At 41.2% G+C, this 21,874-nt stretch overlaps 1 protein-coding gene across 1 annotated transcript; it reads left to right on the top strand.

The window, feature by feature from the left end:
- The first annotated feature begins 386 nt into the window (after positions 1-386).
- On the top strand, positions 387-18,553 carry PAK6 (p21 (RAC1) activated kinase 6). The gene is made up of 8 exons (XM_085307344.1): positions 387-590; positions 5,249-5,866; positions 8,908-9,399; positions 9,639-9,772; positions 12,439-12,565; positions 12,759-12,884; positions 13,564-13,698; positions 15,658-18,553. Exons 1-8 carry the CDS (start codon positions 387-389, stop codon positions 15,823-15,825), a joined length of 2,004 nt encoding a protein of 667 aa, XP_085163470.1. The 3' UTR covers positions 15,826-18,553.
- Positions 18,554-21,874: the final 3,321 nt, after the last annotated feature.

The following is a 21,874-nucleotide window of genomic DNA, read 5'->3' on the forward strand; positions in this document are numbered from 1 at the left end:
AAAATAGATCTATAGCAGTAAAAGAAAACAAAGTGGTAGGAGTTCAGCCATAGTTACAGTAGCTGGTCGTTTTTTTCTGAAATAGGATCACTGTTTCACAGTGGATAAAGCACTGAAAAGGTCATCAGAAATCTGAGAAGTTTGTATTCAGCTCAGCCATTGACCTGCTGGGTGGTCTTGAGAAAGTCATTGCTCTCTCTTTGCTTCTATTTCCAGGTCTGCAAAAAGCAGATGGTCGTGTCAGCTATGTTGTTAAAGTACTTGTCACTGGAGAATATTTTTAGTATAATTAATTAATGTAATTACTATATGATGTTACTGACTGGGCAGATCATTCCTATACATTCAAGAGCACTGATGGGACTGCTTTCTCTGATGCAGGCATCATGTTCCGCAAGAGGAAGAAGAAACGCCCTGAGATCTCAGCTCCACAGAACTTTGAGCATCGGGTCCACACTTCATTTGACCCCAAGGAGGGCAAATTTGTGGGCCTTCCACCTCAATGGCAGAATATTTTAGACACGCTGAGGCGGCCGAAGCCAGTGGTAGACCCTTCAAGGATCACCCGGTTGCAACTCCAGCCTATGAAGGTAAGAAGAAAGCTATTATCTTTCCTGCTCACTAGATGAGCAAGGAGGCGCAAGCTGAGGCAATGTTTCCACGAACCAATATATATTCAAGGCAGGGTAAGGAATTCAGTGGATGGCAGGGATTGGGCTTTGATATCACTGTCTTCTCTTAGGGAGATAGTAACTTCATCAGAAATAATTAAGGAGAGTAGTGTCCTTAACTGTGGTTGTGTCACTGTTCAACTAACCAGCTGGCAGCCCGTCACTAAAACAAGGACCTGTGAAAGCTCTCTTGGTATCTGTCAGAGACTAGGATGTGTCAACTGTCATTCAAGGAAGTGAAGAGGAGAGTTCATGGAGGGACCTGTTTTAGCATGTTTGTCATTCCCGTGGGCGAGCAAATTTGGCTGGTGATTGAGTTGACAGGGAAGCCCGAGTGGGAGAGAGCTGGGTAGCCCTAGCCTGCTGTTCATGGATGGCTGAATGAAAGAGAGAGAGCACGATAGCTGGTTCTAGCTTGCTTTTTGTCATTAAATGAGTGCAAACGGAAGACAGAATTTAGCTTGCTCTTTGCTGCTGAGTGAGAGCTCAACCTAATTTACTGACCTTTGACCACTGTTAACCCTCAATAGGGAGCTAAACTGAAGTAGGATTAAGATGAAAAAGGTTTATAAAATAGCAGTTTAACAGAAAATAGGACCTAGTAGACAGGCCAATTTTTCTAGAACAAGTCCTTCATTAGGGAGGAACAAGTTACTGCTGATCCTTGAATTTAGATGGTTACCTTGGATGACCATTGATAATGCTTATCAGGAGATCATGTGTTTGTAGGTGACTGTAGGGACCTGCTGTGAAGAAAGCCAGACTGGGAGGTTGATGAAAATCTCTTGAAAAAGGAAATGAAAGATGATGACAGAATTATTGTGTTTAAAGTGTTACTAGTCCGTGGGAAAGTTTTGTTCCCAATTTAAAAACACTGCAGGGCCTAAAACCTGAAGGGTGGACTATAAAATACAGTTATCACTGCTTGGACTTCAGGAAGGTTGTAATGGAAAATAATTGTCAACCTGTTGAATGTAGTCTTTTGTGTACAGATGCTTAGAATGTGGGAGTAAAAGGGACTGCCTGGAAGTATTAATGCAAAATCAAAGTTACAGTATTTAAATAGAGTATCAGGATCTCTGAGCAGAATAATGATCAAAACAATTTAAGAAATACTTGCTCAGGAAGAAGAGGTAAAAGAAAAAAGGAGGAGGTATTGCCATCTGCCTTATGCTGTCCTGAATCTGCTTCAAGGATCAAAATGTAGTAGGAGATAGGACCCAGTCCAGAGAAGAGATAGGATGTGTAATAAGAGACCAAGTTGGTTAGATCAGGAGCTCTGTAATGAGCTTAAACTGCAGCAGAATTGCTCTGAAGGGTGGAAGCTAGGTCAAGCCATAAAGGACAAATAAAAAAGAAATTTATGTACAGGCAAAACTGGAAGGCCAAGGCACAAATAGAGATGCTATTCTCAAAGGACATAAAGGGCACTAAGGCAACAGATCGTAAGTGTGCTGAGGAGGAGGAGGATGATAAAGGAAAGAATTGGTTCACTGCTCATTGTGGGAGAGAGCTAATAGCAGAAGACACTGAGAAGGCTGAAATGTTTAATGATTTTTCTTCAGTCTTTATTGGAAAGGTTAACTGTGATCAGTGGGCTAACACAATTAACAGCAGCACAAAGGCATAATAACTTAGGCTAGAATAAGAAAAGAACACGAGACTTCTTAGATAAGTTAGATACCCTCAAGTCAGCTGAGCCTAAGAAATTCAAGGAAGTATAGATCAGTCAGAATAATTTCAGTTCCCAGAAACTGGAACAAATAAGCAAGTAATCTATTTGCAAGAAGATTACAGGGTAATAGCTAGCAGTCAGCATGGATTTGTCAAGAACAAATCATATCAAGCAACCCAATTTCCTTCAGTGACAAGGTAACAGGCTTTGGGACAGGAAAAAATGATAGATCTCCTATATCTTGACTTCAGTTAGGCTCTTGACAGTGTCATCTATAGCATTCCTAGAACAAACTAGTGAAGTTTTTTCTTAAGTAGGAGGAAAAATGTGTTCAAAGAATTGTTTGAGGTGTCACTGTCAGCAAAGAAATATGCAGGAAGAGATTTATGGGAGTTTGTCCTGAGTCTGGTTCTGGTCTGCACTTTCATCCATGACTAGAATGACAGGATAGAGAATAAGCTTATTAAACCTGTAGATAGTAAAAGCTGGGAGGAGTTAAAAAAACTTTAGGAGAACAAGGCTAGACTATACAACAGTCTTTAAAAACTAAAGCAGAAGCTTAAATTAATACTGTTTTTTTCCCCATTAAGTACCCATACAAATACCTCTGTTAGACTGCATCACATAGCTAATTCTTTCTGCCAAAATTCATTTTAATAAATTCCTGTTCAGTGATTCAAACTATAAAATCTTATTTTTCTTTCTTTCTTTTTCTTTCTTTTTAGGGCAAATTGCCCCTATTAAGCTGACCCCATTATTGGGCTTGGAGAGGGCAGAGTCCTGGATTCAACCATCATTGTTTTTGCTTTTTTGAAATAGACTACGTTTCCCTTGTAAAATGATACTCTTCTTTTTAAAAATATCACTTCTAAATCTTGTTTAAATATATCACTTCTAAATCTTGATCAAGAAGGTTGCTCAAGATTTAGATCAACTGTAAGAATATTAGACTGGTTCAAATTTGGATGTTTTTTAATTAATTGGATGCACTCTTCAAACATGGCTGCAAAGTGCAGCTAATCTTGTGCCTAATTCAAATCTTCCATGCAGCTAATCTTGCATCTAATTCACATCTTCTCTGTTCATTGAGGACAGGACAGACATAATGGGCCAGAAGAGCAGCAGGAGAGAGTTAAGTTTAATATTAAGAAGTTTTTAACTAGAAGGTGAGGTGGATGGATTGTTTGGAGAGGCCATAGTATCATTGTCATTGGAAAGCTTTTCTTCAAAGAACAGGTTAGAAAATAAAATTTCTGGGAGAGTTTTGGTCTGTTTAATTTGGAAGAGTGACTGGATTAGATGGCCTCTTGAGATTTCTTCTAATTTTGAGATATTCTTTTTCCTAATTGAAAAAATATTGAACCATAAATGAATGCTGCCCTGGGCAAGCATGAGCAAGGATATGGAGCCATCCTGCTGAATGTTCTGTGACCTGGGGACATGGACTTTACATCTATCCCTGCGCCAATTCATTTATTAACTACTGCTCTTAACCAACTGCAATAGTGAGATAAACGAAAATTAGTCTTGAATTTCTATGACTTCAGATGGAGAGAAGACTTTTCCCACCCCCTTGGCAGATTTTAGAGGCTGGATTTCTGACTGTTTACTCTTGGTATTTTTTCCCTGTCAGGTTTGGTGCAGAAGTGATGGAACCAATTTGAGGAGTCAGTGTCCTAAACATGTTGTTTACTTGAAAGTAGCTTGGGCTGGGGAGGAAGGTGTGTGTATACAGTGAAGGAGGTGTATTGCTACAATAGGACTGAAGAACAGAAATTGCCTCCTGCAGGTGATGTGTATACAATGCTCTGAGTTGGATTGTCTTTTGTTCAGTTTGACAAATCTTTCTACCTCACCTTGGTTTTTTGGATATGGAGCAAACTGGGTGCTCATTTTGTGCACTGTGGTAGCATTCTGTTGGAATTGCCAGAGCTGCTGTTTTGCACCCGCTAAACTCGATGTAATTAATTCAGCATCTTTAGAAGGCCTCCTGCATTTTGTTTGCAAATAGGAGATTGCCATCACTCCAGGGAAGGATTTTCCTCAGTGAATTTCTATGAAGAAATGAAACATTCTAGTTGCCAGCTAAAAAATTTTTAGTTTGCCAACTAAAAAAGCTTCTATAAGCTTCTCAGTTCCAGAATAAACAAAGTAGAACACTACATAATATACCAACAGCTTCAAATGGCCTACTTGCACAGTGCTGTTGCTTGTTTGGATGGAAGCCTTATTCTTCACTGTTTACTTATAAGGCAATTAGGAGCGACTGTGACCCTTTGTTCATCACTTTTAATTATAATGGCTTGGCAGAATAGCGGAGGGATGCAGTGTTGGAACGGTGTGGTCTTCACTAGTCGGGATCAAGATATTTTAGTAAAAACTGTAGAGAACCAGAATTAGAACCAAACTAAAGGAGGCTAATTACAATACTATGGAGAGAGCTACAGGAGAGAGTTGAACCTTGTACTGGAATAGCAGGGAGATTTTTGCAGATGGAGTTTAAGGCATGCTGGAACTTCTGAGAAATAATACACTTGGGGGCCCATTAAGCCTAAATTAGTGGTGAAGCCTAGCACAAGTTCAGCACAAGAATGTCAGAAGTGCTAAAAACACTCCAGCTTTGCTCTTATGCTGCCCTTTAGCATGTGGGTGCAGCAGTAGAACTTCACTGTTCTGGCTGAAAGCAGTGATATCTCTGTGATACTAAAGTGTATAAACCCAGTGAATCCTTTTTTCCTCTCAATAAAGAAGCAAAAAAACCTCTCAGCTTCCAAAACCCCTTTTCCCAAATTCACTGAATCCTCTTTGGCCTGATAGATGAAATCTAACTTCTGTCAAGATACACTGAACCTCAAATTGCAGAGCTCTAACTTTGCTTCCCCCCCTTACCTCTGTTTCACAGACTGTGGTGAGGGGCAGCACTGTGGAAGTGGAAGGCTATATCTCTGGGATACTCAACGATATTGAGAAGCTTTCTGCCATCAGTTCCAACACTCTGAGGGGAAGGAGCCCAACCAGCAGGAGGAGAGCTCAGTCACTTGGGCTCTTGGGGGAAGACAGATCCCCGGACATGTATCTTCAGAGCCCAGACGTAGACTGGGCAGACAAACATGGAAACTACCTCAATTGCAATGGTGGAACCAAGATAACCCGGAGGCAGACTATGTGGCCAGATTATAAACCCAGGTTGGATGGACAGTCTCATCCCAATGGTATGGTAATGAAAGCTCAGTCCCTTGGGCCTTCAGAGTTTCAAGGTACTGACAGTAGCTGCAGCCAACGTGCCTCCGGTTTGCAGCATGCACCAACTCTACTAGGGGAGAGTGATAAGCCTGGAAAAAAGAGCTCGGAAGAGTGTTGGCCTCAATCTTGTCTAGTGGGACAAGCAAACTCCAGGCCCTCAGGAGAGGGCAGTCCAAGCTCCAAATCGAGGGAAAACAGCTTGAAAAGAAGGCTATTACGAAGCATGTTCTCTTCATCCAGTGGCTCAAACAAGTTGGGCCCTTCCYTGCAGATAAAGGTATTCAGTATTTTTAATTGTTTGCAATGGTGACCTTACAATTCCAGAGGTTAGTTACACAGCTGAACAATTTTAGTTGCAAACAATGTTAGTATTATGATTAATGGTGGAATCAAAGTAGTCCTGGCCAGACAGCAGAGGAAGCATATACTCTTTGTAAGCCTCGCAACATCTACTGCTAGGAATAGCTCAGAACTGCAACCAGATCTACATGAGAAAGGCTTGTTAGCAGAGCTGTGCTTGGGGGAGTCCAGGTTGGGAAGGAGGTAGGTGACGTTTTCATTTTTGCCTTTCTGTAGTAGTAAAATCGTAAGTTAAATGCATTCATACTAACATACACGTGCTTTTGCCATTTGGAAATTGCCATAATTTATAGTAGTAACGTAAGCTTTAGGACTACTTCAGGCAAATTTGTTGGTTATAGCTGTAGCAGCCAACCTGCCTACAACAGAAATATTTGCACTGGCACCCACAGTACTGTCAAACAGGAACTCTGACTATTGGTTCTTGGTAAGGATTGGACAGCTCATAGCTACATATCCCTCAGGAAAAATGTCCTAAATGAATGACTCAGTTCTTATTAAACTAGGAGAAAAGCTCTGGTTACTATTACTGGATAGGAAATGCAGCCCTTACGGACACAGTTTGTAACTCATCCCAGGTTAACCCAAAACTTGGTATCCTTGCAGAAATGGCAAGCGCTTGCAGAGGCTGCACCAGGCTGTTGTTAGGCCAGGCGAATTTTTAACAGATGTTGAGTCCCTGAAGTTGGAAAAAGATGGCAAGATCCACTGGCCCAACAAAACCGACTGCTCTAATGTGCTGCAGGGTGGGGTTCCCTCTGACAAAGCTCAGCCCAGGATTGCTTGCATTTAGACTTGAGGCTTTCAAAGCCAGCATTCTCACTGCAGGTGTGCTTTTGGAAGGAGTCACTGCTGGGAGTGGGATTTTTAAAGGAATGCAGTTTTTACGTGGCACAAACCACACTTACCTGCTGTCTGAGTGACTCCAGGCTGATTTATAGTAGCTGAAGGCCCGTCCTTGAGCACTCAGGAGAACTGACCACCTCTTTCTTCTCTAGCAAGAGTATTTTTACTCTGCCTCTGTACTCTTAACAGGAGTAAAGGTTACCAGTGAGACTGCAAGTGCTTGTGGGGGTTTGTCCTTGAGCTACTTAAGCGAGGAAAAGAGTAAGGAAGACCTTGAGGCCAATCTTGTCCACGCCCTTGGTCTAGTGAAGGATCTGGGCTGACCATTGTTTATCTAAGCTGTTCTTAACAGCCCCCTGTGATGAAAATCTCAGTATCCCTCACAAATAGAAAGGAGGATGTATAATTGTGATGTGGAGGAAATGCATGACTGCAGATGAAATGGAGAGGGAACATAACTGGCTTGAGATGGAGTGCTCTTTGCTCATGATCCAATATGGGAGGAAGAAGATGGACAACTAGTAACATCTCAAGTGTCTAGAGACTGAAGATGTGGGTGTAGGGGCTGACAAATTGTCAAAGCAGGAAATAATGCATGTGGTTAGACAGACATGTGTGAACTTGCATGTATGTTGTGTCCTTCTGCATGCTCTAGGTTATATAAAACCTTTTTTTTCTCTCCTGAGTCAAAACAAGAGTTGAGAAATACATACATCATTGCTATGAGCATGTCTCTGCAGGACTGTAGGAGTGGAGCTGGTAAATGAGGAGGAAGTGACTTCTGACTGGCAGTTTGTGTTTGTGCACTCCTGCACCACAAGTGCCAGAACATACTAAATCATACTTTCACATGTCAGAGTGTATGTGTGTTTGTGAGAATGAGCCATACCCATTTTAGACTTCTGCAGATTTTACTCTAGCCAAAAATCCTTGATTAAAAAACAAAGTGTGTATAATTAAATTCTATACAATTGCTTTCTCTGAGACAGAGAAAATGAGTGGTCTTTTTAAAATCTCTCTGTTGGCAGTCTTCAGTTCCCATAACCTTTAATAATATAGGCTTGTTGCTTCAATTTTTCTTTTGTCCTGTGATATAAATGGCTGATTTGCTCTTTCTGAAGTTGCTTCCTAATCAGCTCCTCTAACTTACTTTATACCAAACCTGTAAGATATTGTTGAATTTTAATCAGTCAACATTGGCAGGGTGAGTATTAGCATTTCAAATTTATGCTTCTTGGGAGACCTGTGCATACTGCTAGCATGGGAATGTATATCCTGGAGCCACATTATCTATGACTGTGATCTTATTAGATCTTGTAATGTAAACAGGGCTGAGCCTGCTTGGTACTTGAGTGGGAGGTTTCCAGAGAGCCTCAGATGCTTGAGGAAGGAGCACTGCTAATTCAGAGCCATTGTAGGCCAGTTGTGAGTCAATAGTACAGCAAGGTGGCTGGTCTGCACAGCTGGAAGTGTCAGCTGATCACCTACAGCTGTTCTGATTCATGGTGCTTTTCTCAAAGCCGAAGACTGATTCTCTATCTGATCGATTGACATGCTCTGCAGGTACCAGTGGAAGGTGCAGGGAGAGTTTTAAGTAGGCAGAGTGTAATTACCCTAAGGGAATTAGGCCAAGACATCAAAGTAATTTACAGCTCTGGCATGAATCTCTTCTCCTTTTATATATAGAAACATCAGAGGCACAGAGAGATGCAGGATTTTCAAATTCCCTGGAATTCAGATTGAACCTATGTTTTAGTGGCAAGGTTGGAATACTTTTTAGCAGCTTTTCTTTTTATTTTTTCAGACATGCACCAAGATTTGGCTCTCTGAAGACAAGGCCCTTTCATAAACTGCCTAAATTTGGATGCCCTCGAAGTATAGCACCTGTCCTGTAACTGATTCTTGAAAACCTAGGGTCACGTAGCTTGCCCCTAGTCATGCAGCACACCTTGTACAGGTTTGAAGACAAGAACCTAGAGCTCTTTACTCCAGTCTGCTATGAAATATATTACGCTAGTGTGGCATAACATGCAGCTGATGTCTGTAACTTCGTCTTGTTAATCTAACCATCACTTTTTCTTTCTTCTGCTTTCATATTCATTCTTTTCAAAGCCTAATGCTTTCTTCAGGCCCCAGCAGTGGGGTTCACCATGCAGCCCTGCAGCCAAAGCCCAGTCCCTTCCATCTGATCAGCCTGCACCCAATTTCTCCAGGATGATCTCAGAAGCTGGAACCCCCCAGAAATCACCAACAGCGGAGAAGACAATTGCATTGCCACAAGGCAGACCATCACCAGCAGGGTCTCCAAGAAACCGACAAACTCAGACTAGTTCTAGCAATCTTCACCTTCCCCAGGACTCTTCTGCGAAAGGGCAGCTGGCTAGTGAGGACCCAGTGGTTGTAACTCACGAGCAGTTCAAAGCTGCCCTCAGGATGGTAGTGGACCAAGGGGACCCCCGGACATTGCTGGAGAACTACATGAAGATCGGTGAAGGGTCCACAGGCATTGTCTGTATTGCTCGAGAGAAGCACTCAGGGCGGCAGGTGGCAGTGAAAATGATGGATCTGAGAAAGCAGCAGCGCCGGGAACTCCTTTTTAATGAGGTGAATATAGTAATGAGAAATTAGGTTTTGCTATCCACCATAAAGCCATGGTAGCAATAGATGTAGTAAAAAGAAGGGACGAGCAAGAGACATCTTCCTTTTAATGCTAGTACCAAGCCGAAGAATGATGGAGCGAGTACTGCGTTGTGCTTAAAGGGTGCTGCATGCTTGCTTTTGGGGGTAGGATTATGCTTTGTTAGTGATGGTGTAGTGGAGAACTGTCCCTTGTGTTATTACAGGTAGTGATAATGAGGGACTACCAACATGTCAACGTAGTGGAGATGTACAAGAGCTACCTAGTGGGCGAGGAGCTCTGGGTGCTGATGGAATTCCTGCAGGGGGGAGCCCTTACAGACATCGTGTCTCAGATCAGGTATGAAGCAGAACCCCAAACCACCAACACTTGTCCCCACCTGACAGGCAAGAGCAGCAGAGTGGCAATTTCTGGAGAGAATGATTTCCCCAAAAGATCTTGATGCTTGTAACTGCAGTGCCCTCAAACTACTACGCTTTATACCTGTTGATCCATTTGAAATGTGCGATAATACTTCTGATGTAGACGAAGGGAATCCATTACAGTACTGATCTCTTCACATATCCAATATTCATCCACTTGATCACCTTCTCTGTAAAACACAGTATTCATGAAAAGTATCATGTACTAGTTACGTTGTATTCTGGCCAGGAAACTCATTGACTAACTATTAAAGAACACCCAGAAATAATTTTCTATGGCAAAATCTTAGTGAGGTTGAATTTGTGGCTAACTGTTCTGGAGAACTGAAGCAGAGTCTTGATATCTGGACTCCTTTTCAAATTTCATAAAGATAGCAGTAAATATTTACAGCAGCTGCTCACTCTTCTAAATTTGTTTTCGCATCCACGCCACTTCATAGTCATTAATACCCAAAGCATTTCTGTAGGGCAAACAAGCTGTTCTCCAAATGGCCTGTGTAGAGTCCCACTCACAAAGCATTCTGGTGATGCAGCTGTGATGATTTTGCACTATCTGTGAGCACCTTCCCCTTCTTTCTGTTTCCAAGTAGTCCAGTAAGGCTGTAAATTGCTGCAGAGAACTCCTGCCACGAAAAGACTGACCCAGAACATACGCAGAATGAGCCTTTCTCTTTATGAAGATTCAGAACCTTAACTGGATTATAATTAGGCTAGTATTGCTAGCACTAATTGTATTTACTTTCTTTATTGTAGTATGTCTATTTTATTCACTTATATGCTTTGGCTGGCCTTTACTGATCCTGTGGTGGAGTTAGGGCATATGTCTCGTTCTGTTGGGTTCTCTATTTTGGGTGCTCATCTGTGATGTGTTTGGGAGGAAAAAAACTCCATGTTGTCCCCTGTCACATCTACAGCCCCTGAAATAAGGAGTGTCTTGGAGATACTCAGCTGGCCAGACCTTCTAGATTTGTGAGTACAGAGGCTCATCTCAGGGACTGAGAGCCAGTGCTTCGCTGAAAGCAATGTTCCTGCTCACGGACTGGAAATGAACGTGTGGTTCTGAAAGATGCTGAGTTATGGCAATGCAGAGCAAGTGCAGCTCTGCATCTCTTAGCTCTTATTAGTAGAACCAAGGGAACTATCGATAAAACTATTTTGAAGAGGTTTGTGAAGGTCCGTTTAGCTTATGTGCACCAACTAGATTGAATGCTATTGTGGGATCTCAGCCTAGGTGTGAGTAAGCCTTCCTTTGAACCTTTTAAGGCTTGTTTTTCTGCAGAGTGGCAACAGGATTTGTTATAACCATAACATTTACCAAAAGCAAGCTGCAAGCCTTTATCTTTTTTTTCAGAAAGAAAAAACACCCTTTTTCCACTCATTAAATATTTGCTGAAGGTGATAACCGATTTGCATCTCAAGGAGTGAGATAATCCCTCAGTAATCTTTCAGCAGTCACTTGTCTGAAGCCAAATTCTATACTTTATAAGCTAAAAGTATACTTCTTTTTTATCTGGTAGAACCACAGAGCACAGAAAAGTATTAGCTTTTCTCATTGCTCRTGCACTATGTAACAAAAAGCAAGAACTGTTTCTAGATAGGTTGAGTTCTGTATTAGAGAAGTCCATGGTTAGACTTTGTCCCTCTCTCAGTAGAGGTTAAATCATACTGCCACCCTTTAGATAGGTTCCTGCTGCTGGCATGGCACAGTGCAGCCATGATAGGCAGTGCCCTGGTCACAGCTTCAAGATCAGTTTGGTAGAATGAGACATGGAATAGAAAAGAAAGTAGTCTCTCAGATAATAATCAAACTCCTACATGAATGTCAGTGAGTAGAGATTACTCTCCCGTATTCAGGAGGTGCTGGAGCAGTCTGCACRAAGGCACCTTCAAAACTGCTTTCCTCCTCAGTCTTACTTGCAGAGCTGGATTTGAGGAGGTATCATATGCACTCCTATGCTCTCAACTGAGAAGGGTCTGAAACAACTGTTAGAGGCAGGCTGAGAGGCAAAAGCACTGAAATAGAGTACTCTATCTATTCTTTGAAATATTTAACCTCTACAATTCTGTCAGTATAAATCGGTGGAGTATGCTGTCATTGGCCACAGTTATAAGAAATAACTTTCATTTTTACTTCTTACACTTGATCATGAGGCTTCCTGTGTGGTATTCCAGGCAACAAGAACTTGTAAAGATAAGGTTCTTTAGTACTCACACTCAGTATGCCAACACAGGAAGTATTAAAATTCAGAAATTACAATGTCTTATTTGTAATCTGACGTTAAGACAAAAATGTTTTCAACAGTAAAGGATAGTCATCAGACAAGGTTTCCAGTCCTTCCCTACTTCTGCCCTATAATAGAAAAATGTTTAGTGATAGAATGTAGTCGAGGCTTTGTCTTGATTTGGCTTTTGGCAATTCTCTTAAGCATATGCTAATTGGTATCATTGTCCTGGTCATGGAGAATCAAAATATATTTTTACAGATTAACTTCAAAACTGCACTGCACCTTTAAGAGGATTTGTATATTATTACTATCCACAGCCGGGTACAATGCAGCTAAAGACCTCTGTCTTTAATTTCAGGCTGAATGAGGAGCAAATTGCAACAGTGTGTGAATCAGTGCTGCAGGCTCTTGCGTATCTTCACTCTCAGGGGGTCATTCACCGAGACATTAAAAGTGACTCTATTCTTCTGACCCTAGATGGAAGAGTAAGTTTCCTTATACAGGTTGTTTCCTGTTTTCTGCTACTTTAGCCTCAGACTGTCTCCTTATTTCCTTTCTGTTCGCTATCTCGTGTTTCTACCTCATCCTTTTACCTCCTTTGTCTTCTTTATCTTTGGTGGTTCCCTCTGTGTTGTTTAAAAATTATGTTCAAGGTGGGTTGTTTTTCTCTTTGTACAGGTGAAACTCTCAGATTTTGGGTTCTGTGCTCAGATCAGTAAAGATGTACCTAAAAGAAAGTCCCTAGTAGGAACTCCCTACTGGATGGCTCCGGAAGTTATTGCAAGGATACCATACACTACTGAAGTAAGAGAACACTTTCCTAATATCATCCAATATCATAAGAAMTAGCATATGATATCCTGAGGTGTCATAGGAAAGTAACTGTTGGCTCTTTGAGGGAGATCATTTTGGGCCTTTTTAAAACATATGACTTCATATTTGATTGTAACAAAATCAGTATTTCCTAAAATGTTTTTTAAAGAAGACACTAGCACATTCTGCTTCAGGGAACAGGGTATAACCTTATTTTGATACTATTCCTGAAGCTTGGAATAGGCCTTTATCTGCCATAGTGTGGACAGATGTTAGCAAGAAGCAGCAGATGACATGATATGCAACAGTAAATCAATCTTATGCCATGAAGGGAGAGGAGGAGAGCAGAGAAAATGCAGATGGGAGCTTTGAAGTTAYGGGGCAGGTGGCAGCAGACTGATTAGTTTTGTTTACCAGCAAACCAAATGTAGCACAAGCAGTTACTTGCAGACCTTTGCATGTTGCAACACAGGCATAACTTAGTCCTAGGTTGGAAAGCCATYTTTGTTGAGCTGCAGGAAGGGATCAAATAGTGTTAAGTGGGTTAATGTTTTACTTTCTCAAATAACGTTTGTCAACGTTTTTGGGATGTTATAGGCTTGTGAAAGCAACCAAGCAAGGGACATATTACTCTGGACTGTTTGTATTGATATGACATTGGCTCCCACAGGTGGATATCTGGTCGCTGGGGATCATGGTGATAGAGATGGTAGATGGGGAACCCCCTTATTTTAGTGATTCTCCGGTCCAGGCAATGAAGAGACTCCGTGACAGTCCTCCTCCCAGACTGAAAAACTTCCACAGGGTGAGCATACTGGCAAAGTATTTGTGAACCTGATTATCATGAAGAAACTGAATTGCTAAGGTTCAGGTAGATGGTCACTGGTATCAGCTGTTCTCCATGAAGCTGACTGTGAAAGTGGTCTTGTTAGGACTTGCTTCTTGGGGAACTTTTTTGTTCCTGGTGCCTCAGAGGATGCAGGCTGCTGCTGACAGCTAGTGGCTTGTTTGGGAAATAGCCCAAATAATTTAAGGTCACTTGAGCAAATCAAAACTGCTTCGAGTGGAATCAAAAGTTAGTATCTTGCTGATATCAGTGGAGGACTAGAACTTCAGAGGCTGCTTTGTGGTCAGAACAGGAGAGCTTAAGCAGGCAGTAGCTCATGGAGGACACTGCAGTTGCTTTGATGATTAGCTCAACTTCATGRTTTCTTAAGAAAAGCTAGCAGTGACATAGGAAATGCAATTATTACCTTTTAGTCCTCACTAGAGCAGCCCTCCTTTCATTTCAGTCCAAGTCTTTGAGATCAAATAATTTCTGCAGCATTCTGAGCTGTCTGGCCTTTYCAGTTAATCTGAATATCTGCAGCTGCTAAAACTGAATTATTTAGCAGAGTAGAATACTGAACTAACAGCATGCACYGAAATATCAACAGCTGCTGTCTTTTGGATTTCCTCTGCAACACCAATTAAAATTCCTAGGTCACATTTTGGACCCATACTTGTACTCTGTACACAGTGTGAAGCCAGTCTTGGTCTGGGTGCACTTCTCCAGGGCTTGTGGTCAGCGTGGGGAAATGACCCCGCCACGGGCTGTGGAAAGCCAGTGCTGTTTACAGTCTTGCTGTGCTCTGCAGTGTCCTGGAAACAAACTGACTTCCAGCAAACCTCAGGATCGACAGGGCTGTGGCCATCCTCCCATCTTTCCGCTGCCTATGTGGAGCTCAGCAGCAGCTGTAGATTCAGCCTTCCTTTTCGATTACAGCTCACTGTGGTCAATTAGTGTAGCACTGGATGCAACAGGTTCAATGGCGACCACTTGAAATAGTCACTGCTGCCTGCTAACCTGTAGGGAACTTTATGGATGGAGTGATAAAGGCTGGATCCTGGCACTAGTGTTTAGCTGTGTTCTRCTTTCTCCCTCTAACAATCACAGTGAAGTCATTCAGAGCTTTCATGAAATAAGTAGTAGCTCAGTGTGAACAGTATTTCATGATCCATCTCTTAGTTAACCAGAGCAGTGAAAATGCCCCCAATCTAAAATGGGTAATTAGTGGCATTAAAGTATGTAAGGTATGGCCGTGTGTTCTGAACTCATTCAGTTTTAATGATACCAAGGAGTATTACCAGCATGAGATCTGCAGTGCCTGTTAATGGTTCTTAGACCTCCTCAACAGGTTTCTGTGCACATATTTTTAAGGACAAACGTGCTAAGGTCATGTAGCTTTCTTGATCTACTGTTCTGAAGCTTCTTATTGTAGCACTGGCTGCACCAGATTACCAGACTTTCAAAACCAGTTTGGGATTCATGTTTAAATACATTTTCTACACTCTGTTGTTAGAAAAAGAATGCATTGATCAATCTTCCACACTCAAAATGATGTGCATTGTGCTCCAGGGAGCAGGAAGTCTGCTGAGTTTTTGAGCTGAAATGCAGAAAAGCAAATAAAAATGAGAAACAGTTATAAATAAAAAATGGGAAACAAAATTACTTTAGACGGAAGGACAAGGCTTCATTTGCTGTGCCCCATGAAAGAAAAACAACCCGTGTGAATGTTGCGTCTACTGTGACAGGAAGTTGTTACTGTACATAAACATATTTGAAATGAAATCATATCTCCTGTTACATTTCTGCCAGGAATAATCTTAAAAAGCTAAAACATATAGGATCCTTTTTAACCAAACCTACCTCAGTAATCTATTGTCAAGTAAACTATTACTTGATTCCTTTTTGGGGTTGACTTGGTTGGTTGCTTTTTCGCAGACTTCCCCAGTGCTGAGAGACTTCTTGGAAAGGATGTTGACACGGGATCCTCTAGGAAGAGCAACAGCACAAGAACTCCTGGATCACCCTTTTCTGCTCCAGACAGGACTTCCAGAGTGCCTGGTCCCCCTTATCCAACAATACAGAAAACGTACTTCTACCTGCTGACTTTGCATAAGGGAAAATGCAAGGAAAAAGTAATTTTAATAATAAACCAACAGACCAGGTTCTTATGAGACAGATCTCATCCTATGAATGGTGCTTGGGACTTGTCAGTGATCCTTTTAGAAGATGAATGTGAATACTCTCCTTGCAGCCCCAGCCTTTTGTGGCATTTCTTTTGCTGAAGACAATCAATACATGCTTGATCCAAGTAAGACCAAGTATGTCTCCAGAACAAAGCAGGCATTTCATGACTTCTGGATTGCTTCTTCTGAAGAATGGCTTTTTTAAACAGGGTCTGATGTTGTCTACTTGAATGTCTGCAAGTTCCTTCAAACCTTGGCTGCTGGCTACTGAACTGGAACTTTATTTCCCCATGAGAAATGTGATTTTTGTTCTATTAGTTGTACACTGGATTCTTGAGCTGACTCAAATATACATTTTTGGGGCAGAAGGCCCCTTTAAACTCTCAATCAATGCACAAAGACTTCACAAATTCTTTCTCTGAGACTTTTTCACAGATTTTATCTCTTTCTGCTAAATATAAACCTAGAAAATTGTACATATTTTCCTGGGAAGCAGATGTGATACATATTTGTTTTTGGATGGTTCTCCTGCATCAACCTGCTTCTTTTTTTTTGCTGAGGAATATRTATGGTTTAGTGACAAGACTAACACGTGGTCAATCTTCAATCCATTTCATGATCTTAAACTTTTGGAGGAGAAACCCTTGGATACAGGCTTTAAAAGGGACTCTGAAGACCATTATTCCTGCCAACAGAATCTTGTTGCAAATTCACCATATGCAAAACCTCCAGTGCTAGCTRAAATGGGAGGGAGATGGTGTGCTCAACAAGGAGAGTCTATGACAGCTTGTTCCTGTATTTTGGTTTCCAAACTGCTCTCTTCCCCTTGCAGGCCCCTGTCTGCCTTTCTCCCAGAAAAGGCAGACAAATGCTGCTCTGAGGTGGTTGTTGGGTAGCACTTGGGGATGCTCTAGGAGACTGAACTAAAAAAAATCCAGCTCTCCTGTGTATCCCAGGGTAGATTTTTGTTTGCATGATGAGACTATTCAGTTGCCCTCTATCTCTGTTGTTTGCTACTTCGAAACATGGGGAGAAGGGAAACTTTTGATGTATGTTTTGTTATTGGTATGGCCTTCCTCCCTCTGCCCCAATCCCTTTGATGGTATGTTCACAAGGTGACTTGTTCTCTAAGCAGCTCTTTCAAATATTTTTAATGGCTTTAGATATTTTGTATGATAATTTTTTTGATCAGTGAGATAGATAGTCAAGGTCACTGGATCTGGGTCAGGATGTAGCATTGTACAGTAATGATGTGTATTGTTGTGAGGTCTCAAGAATATGGTCTTATATGTGAAACTGAGATCCCATTTTGAAACTGAAATGCAAATTTATTGGAATTTAAATTGTTCTTAGGACAGACTTACTGGTTCAGAAAAACTAACCTCATAACTGCATCTTCTTCAGAAGATGTTAAAAATCCCTATCCTCTGCTATTCACTCCAGTTATTTACTCCAGTTAAACTCCTGCTTCAAAATTGAAGCCTCAGTTAATTACTTGAAGTAATTTGGGATGGAATTCATCAGCTCTGATGTTGGCCATATGAATGGTGGCCATTAAGTCTACTAAGCATATAGGTTGCCTCTGTAGACCATGGTGAAAGAGAAACACCTTCAGGGGGTGATTAATCTCCAATTTCTTAAATAAATTCTGTAGGATGAAATCACTGTCTCTTGATACCACTCTACCTATGGACAATAGAGGGATCATTGGTGATTTACCTACATTAGATGCCTAAGGCTGATGAAGTTGGTTGAAATGAATTCCTTTAGCTCCTCCTTGGCTGCACTGGAAAAATTTTGATGTAAAATGTTTCTGTATTCCAGATATACTGCTTTTTTATGCAAAAGAGCAGGACTTTAAAAGAAAGGTTTATAATTTGAAACAAATGTTCCTGCTCATCTGTAGTTGTGAATCCTTTGCACTTGTGTTTTAAATTAAAGTAGATCTTGATTTATTCATAAGCCTGTTGCAATGAGAGCCTGAGATCCTTTTAAATGTGTCTGTAGTAATTGAAGCCTCAGTTAATTACTTGAAGTAATTTGGAATTGAATTCATTAGCACTAATGCCGGTCATATAAATGGTGGCCACTAAGTCTGCTAAGCCCATAAGTTGCCTCTGTAGTAAGGGAAGAGTGTAAATGTCAAACTGTGTTCTAAAACTCATCTATTCTGTGGCTATGTGGCTTTTCACTTTTCAAACAAATGAACAAAAAAGCTATAGCAAAAGGCCTGAATCCTGACAGAAAGGCTTCTTGGGGCAAAAGGTTGGGGCAAAAGGTTGACAGGTTGAAGCTTTAACATCATTTTATACTTTTGTCCAAGTCTAACTAAACACAGTGAGGAAAAGGGCTTTGAAAGATTGCATTTTAGTATTCCTATAAAGTTTTAAAACCTCATTATCATATTTGTGAAGAATACAGAAGGTGTCCATTTTATTTTTTGTCCAATTAAATACCTAGTTCTTGTTTTCTATTGTACAATTCTTGCACTGCATGTCTCCTATTAATTGCTTCATTACTTAGATGACTGTAGAATCAAACATAAATCCTGAGATAAGTCTATGTTTTTTATGAAGACTGAGGATCTGTCTCCAGGGCCAACAGTTCCTTCCCCAAGAATTAGGCAACCAGGCAGGAGGATTATGATAAACAGAACAAGTTTTTAATTTGCATTGCCATAGTGTTGAGCCAGGTTTCTTCTATGCTAAGTGATACCGAAGTACATAACAAAACATAGCCTCTGCCATYACCGTCTACTCTTGAGTATTATGCTCGCAGATGTCGTTTTCTCTGAATAATTTTTAATATGTACTTTCAACAACATTACACTTATATCTCAGGGTTTTCTGTTGTTTTGCATCATGTGTTATCTGGATTATTCTTTTTTTCCCCCCCTCCCTCTTCCCTGTCAGCCTTGCTGTTGTCGAGTCCTTTCCATGCTGGTATAGTCCTGACAACCAGCATATATTAGGCCTTTGAAGATGGCAGGTAGAATTTATAGGAGCAATTTGCTGAATCAAATGAGAAGTCTGTGTCTGCTGTCATCTGCCAGTTGTATATATACTTGTATATAAAATGGTACCTATCCTCTGCAAACATGGCTCTGCACTGTCAAATGCAGCAGCTCATTATCCCATGATTTTGGGAATGGTACAAATCTTTCTCTGGAGGCCCTTGTCTTTTAACCAGTGACTACAGAAGGACCCTAGCTCAAATGAGGCTCCTGACTTTTTAAAGTTGTTAAATCTGTTGGGAAGAATCTTTTGCTTCCCCTGTAGCCTTGGGCAAAGCATTTATTTGTGCCTTAGCTCCAATCTATCAAGTGGAGATGGTAAGTAGTAAATCTTGCCCATGTGTATAGGGCAGGGAGAGTGTTTCTAAAATAGATGCACTAGATACTRTGCAGCACTTCCTTCTGTAGTAGCAATGACCATGTCAGCATCACATCATTATTAAAGAGATAATTTGAGGTCATTGAGTACTAATTGAGCCTGAAGTATAGCTCTCAACTGGACATAGTTTGTAAGAATATCTAGATCAGCTTCTGGTATGCAGAGTGGCCACTGAATATTTGAAGGCAACATTTCCTATAAAGAAATTGCAGAAAGGGGAACAGGGAGAGCTATCTGAACACACTGTCCATTCTTTGGTAAAAATTTGGGACATCACAGTTGTGCAGACTGGAAGGAAATGCATTACTGTCACTTACAAATGAGGAGAGGAGTATTTGAGGCCAAGTATTTGTTTGGAGCTGCAAAGAGACATCAAAGGCTTCTAGGTCACTGACTGCCTGGGGAATGAAGGCAGAAGTAAGACCAAAACAATATAGTACATTCATTTGCAGAGCATTTGCTTCACAGTGTTTGGTTGATAGCATATTCATAAGGATCTGCAGCTATTCATTGCAGCCAACTGATTTGCTTTAGCAATGACCTTCAGGCTCTTACTTAATATCTGTAAAGTACTCTGAAAATGTGAAGGACGTGGTAATAACAAAAGTACTAATAGCAAGGCAGGCTGCTGACCCCTCCTCTCCCCACTGCTACTACTTCATTCAGTTTCCACACCACTGTGAAGAAGTGCAAGGCGAAGCTTTCCTCAGGGTTAGCCTTCTCATCTGAATATAGCACGTGCCATATTATTCTTTTAGGTGTTTCCCCTCTCCCCCGTGAGTGTCAGTGTTGGTTTCTTATTAGGGAAACTGCCTGCAAAGGTGAAGGCCAGGATATAAGTTCCCGTGCTGTGTCTCTTGCTAGTAGTGTTCTTGTTTTAGAAAGTCCCTATGCTGATTCTTCATGTAGAGAGTGTCTTGCATTTGTCTCCCTTGTGGCTGGAGTTCTCCATTGCTTAAGGATTTCTGATTTTTAATTTTTAGAATATACTAAAAAGTTTAGGCTTCTGAAAATTAGTATTTAGAATATGCATTATAAAAGGTGAAAGCATGGGAAAAATCTAAGATTGTGCTTAAATTTACTGCTATTCACTGTCTGATGTGACACTGTCTTGATATTGATTTTTGTTTCTACATATGACAGTCTTACTACAGAGGCCTATCTGATCAAACTGCCCTATCACCCTCTGGTCAGCAAGTATCTTATGAGAAGCATAAATGCAGGCTGGGCTGCACAGCCACTAGCAGAAACCTTCAGGGATGTCCAAACTTTGTAGGAAGAAATAGTGTTGGAAAATCAAAAGGTGCAATTTCTCTGCTGGAGTATATAAGTAACCAGTATAGTGGTGTCACTCTATAGGCCTTAGTGCAGCTAGAGTGAGGATCATATCCTTCAAAGATCAGCAGAAGAGGATTCCTCACGTGTTGTTGGAAACCACTACAGTAACATTTGCCCAAAGAACTTCTAGTGCCTTTATCTGGCTTTTATACCATTTTTGATCTTCCAGGAATTCATCCTGTTTTGTTTAGYTATGGTATTCTGTCTAGAGGGGCATTGGTATGCCTGCCCTCTGTGACGTGAAGACTACTTCACTTCAGGCAGAAAAGGTGTTGATGCAGAATGTAKTCTTACTCCAGCTGAGATGTAGTTTTGCTTACAGTGTACTGATTATTTTGTATACGTCTGAAAAGTACATTTATAAGATTTTCTTTTAGTGCTAAAATGTAATCTGTATAAAACATTCCACCTATTTTTCATTCAGTTCTACATAAATGCCCYGATAAAGCTATGCCAGTGCTTTGTTTAATAATAGAGGACTTGCACAATAGAAACTGTGATGTGGTGCAAGGGTACGAGTCATTGTGGTGGGGTTTATTTTTCTTCAAATGTCACAGAGTATTAATAACTTTCAACTTCAATAGTTTGGATTAATGTTCTTACACTTGTGTCAACATTTTGCTGACCTGTGATAGCTTTTTGAGAGGTCCACACCTTAAAAAAGCTTCATAAAGAACATTTTGCCTGGCTGTTATTTCAGGCCTTGCTTTGGCCAGCCAGTTGAGATGATTGTCTAAAGAGAACTTGAAAGTGATAGCAAATGGAGAGAAAAGGAAAGAAAAAGAGGATACTGGGCACAGCCTGCCACATGGRCCTCAAAAAGCTCGTGGGCAGTATGAGAGCTCCCACTGAAGGATGTTGCTGAAGAGCTGGCAGGATGCAGTAAGGAGAAGTCTGCAGGCTGGATAGTGATGCAAATGGAGAATTCTTGCAGAGAGCACTGGGTGAGGTGTGTGGGTTGGAGGTAGGGGGCTGCGGTGGTGGTATCCCTTGTTCCTAGAGCTGTGAGTGCTGTAAGCAGGGAGCAACCTGTTAGGAGGGCTGAAGTCTTTGTGGGCAGGGACTGGCTTAGAGGTGATACTGGTGTCTATGCTGTGCCTGCCTGATCACAAGCCTTTTGGCTAAGATAGCCCAGTTATCAGCAAGGCTGCAGTGCTGAGCCTAGGCTATGGCTGAGCCAGCCAGATTAGCTCTCAGAGGCCTGCCTTTATCCTGTTAAGGCCTGTGTGGGAGAAAGAG

Source organism: Rhea americana, unplaced genomic scaffold (genome assembly GCF_003343005.1).
Source record: "Rhea americana isolate MKP2758 unplaced genomic scaffold, rheAme1 scaffold_257, whole genome shotgun sequence".
Classification (NCBI taxonomy): domain Eukaryota; kingdom Metazoa; phylum Chordata; class Aves; order Rheiformes; family Rheidae; genus Rhea; species Rhea americana.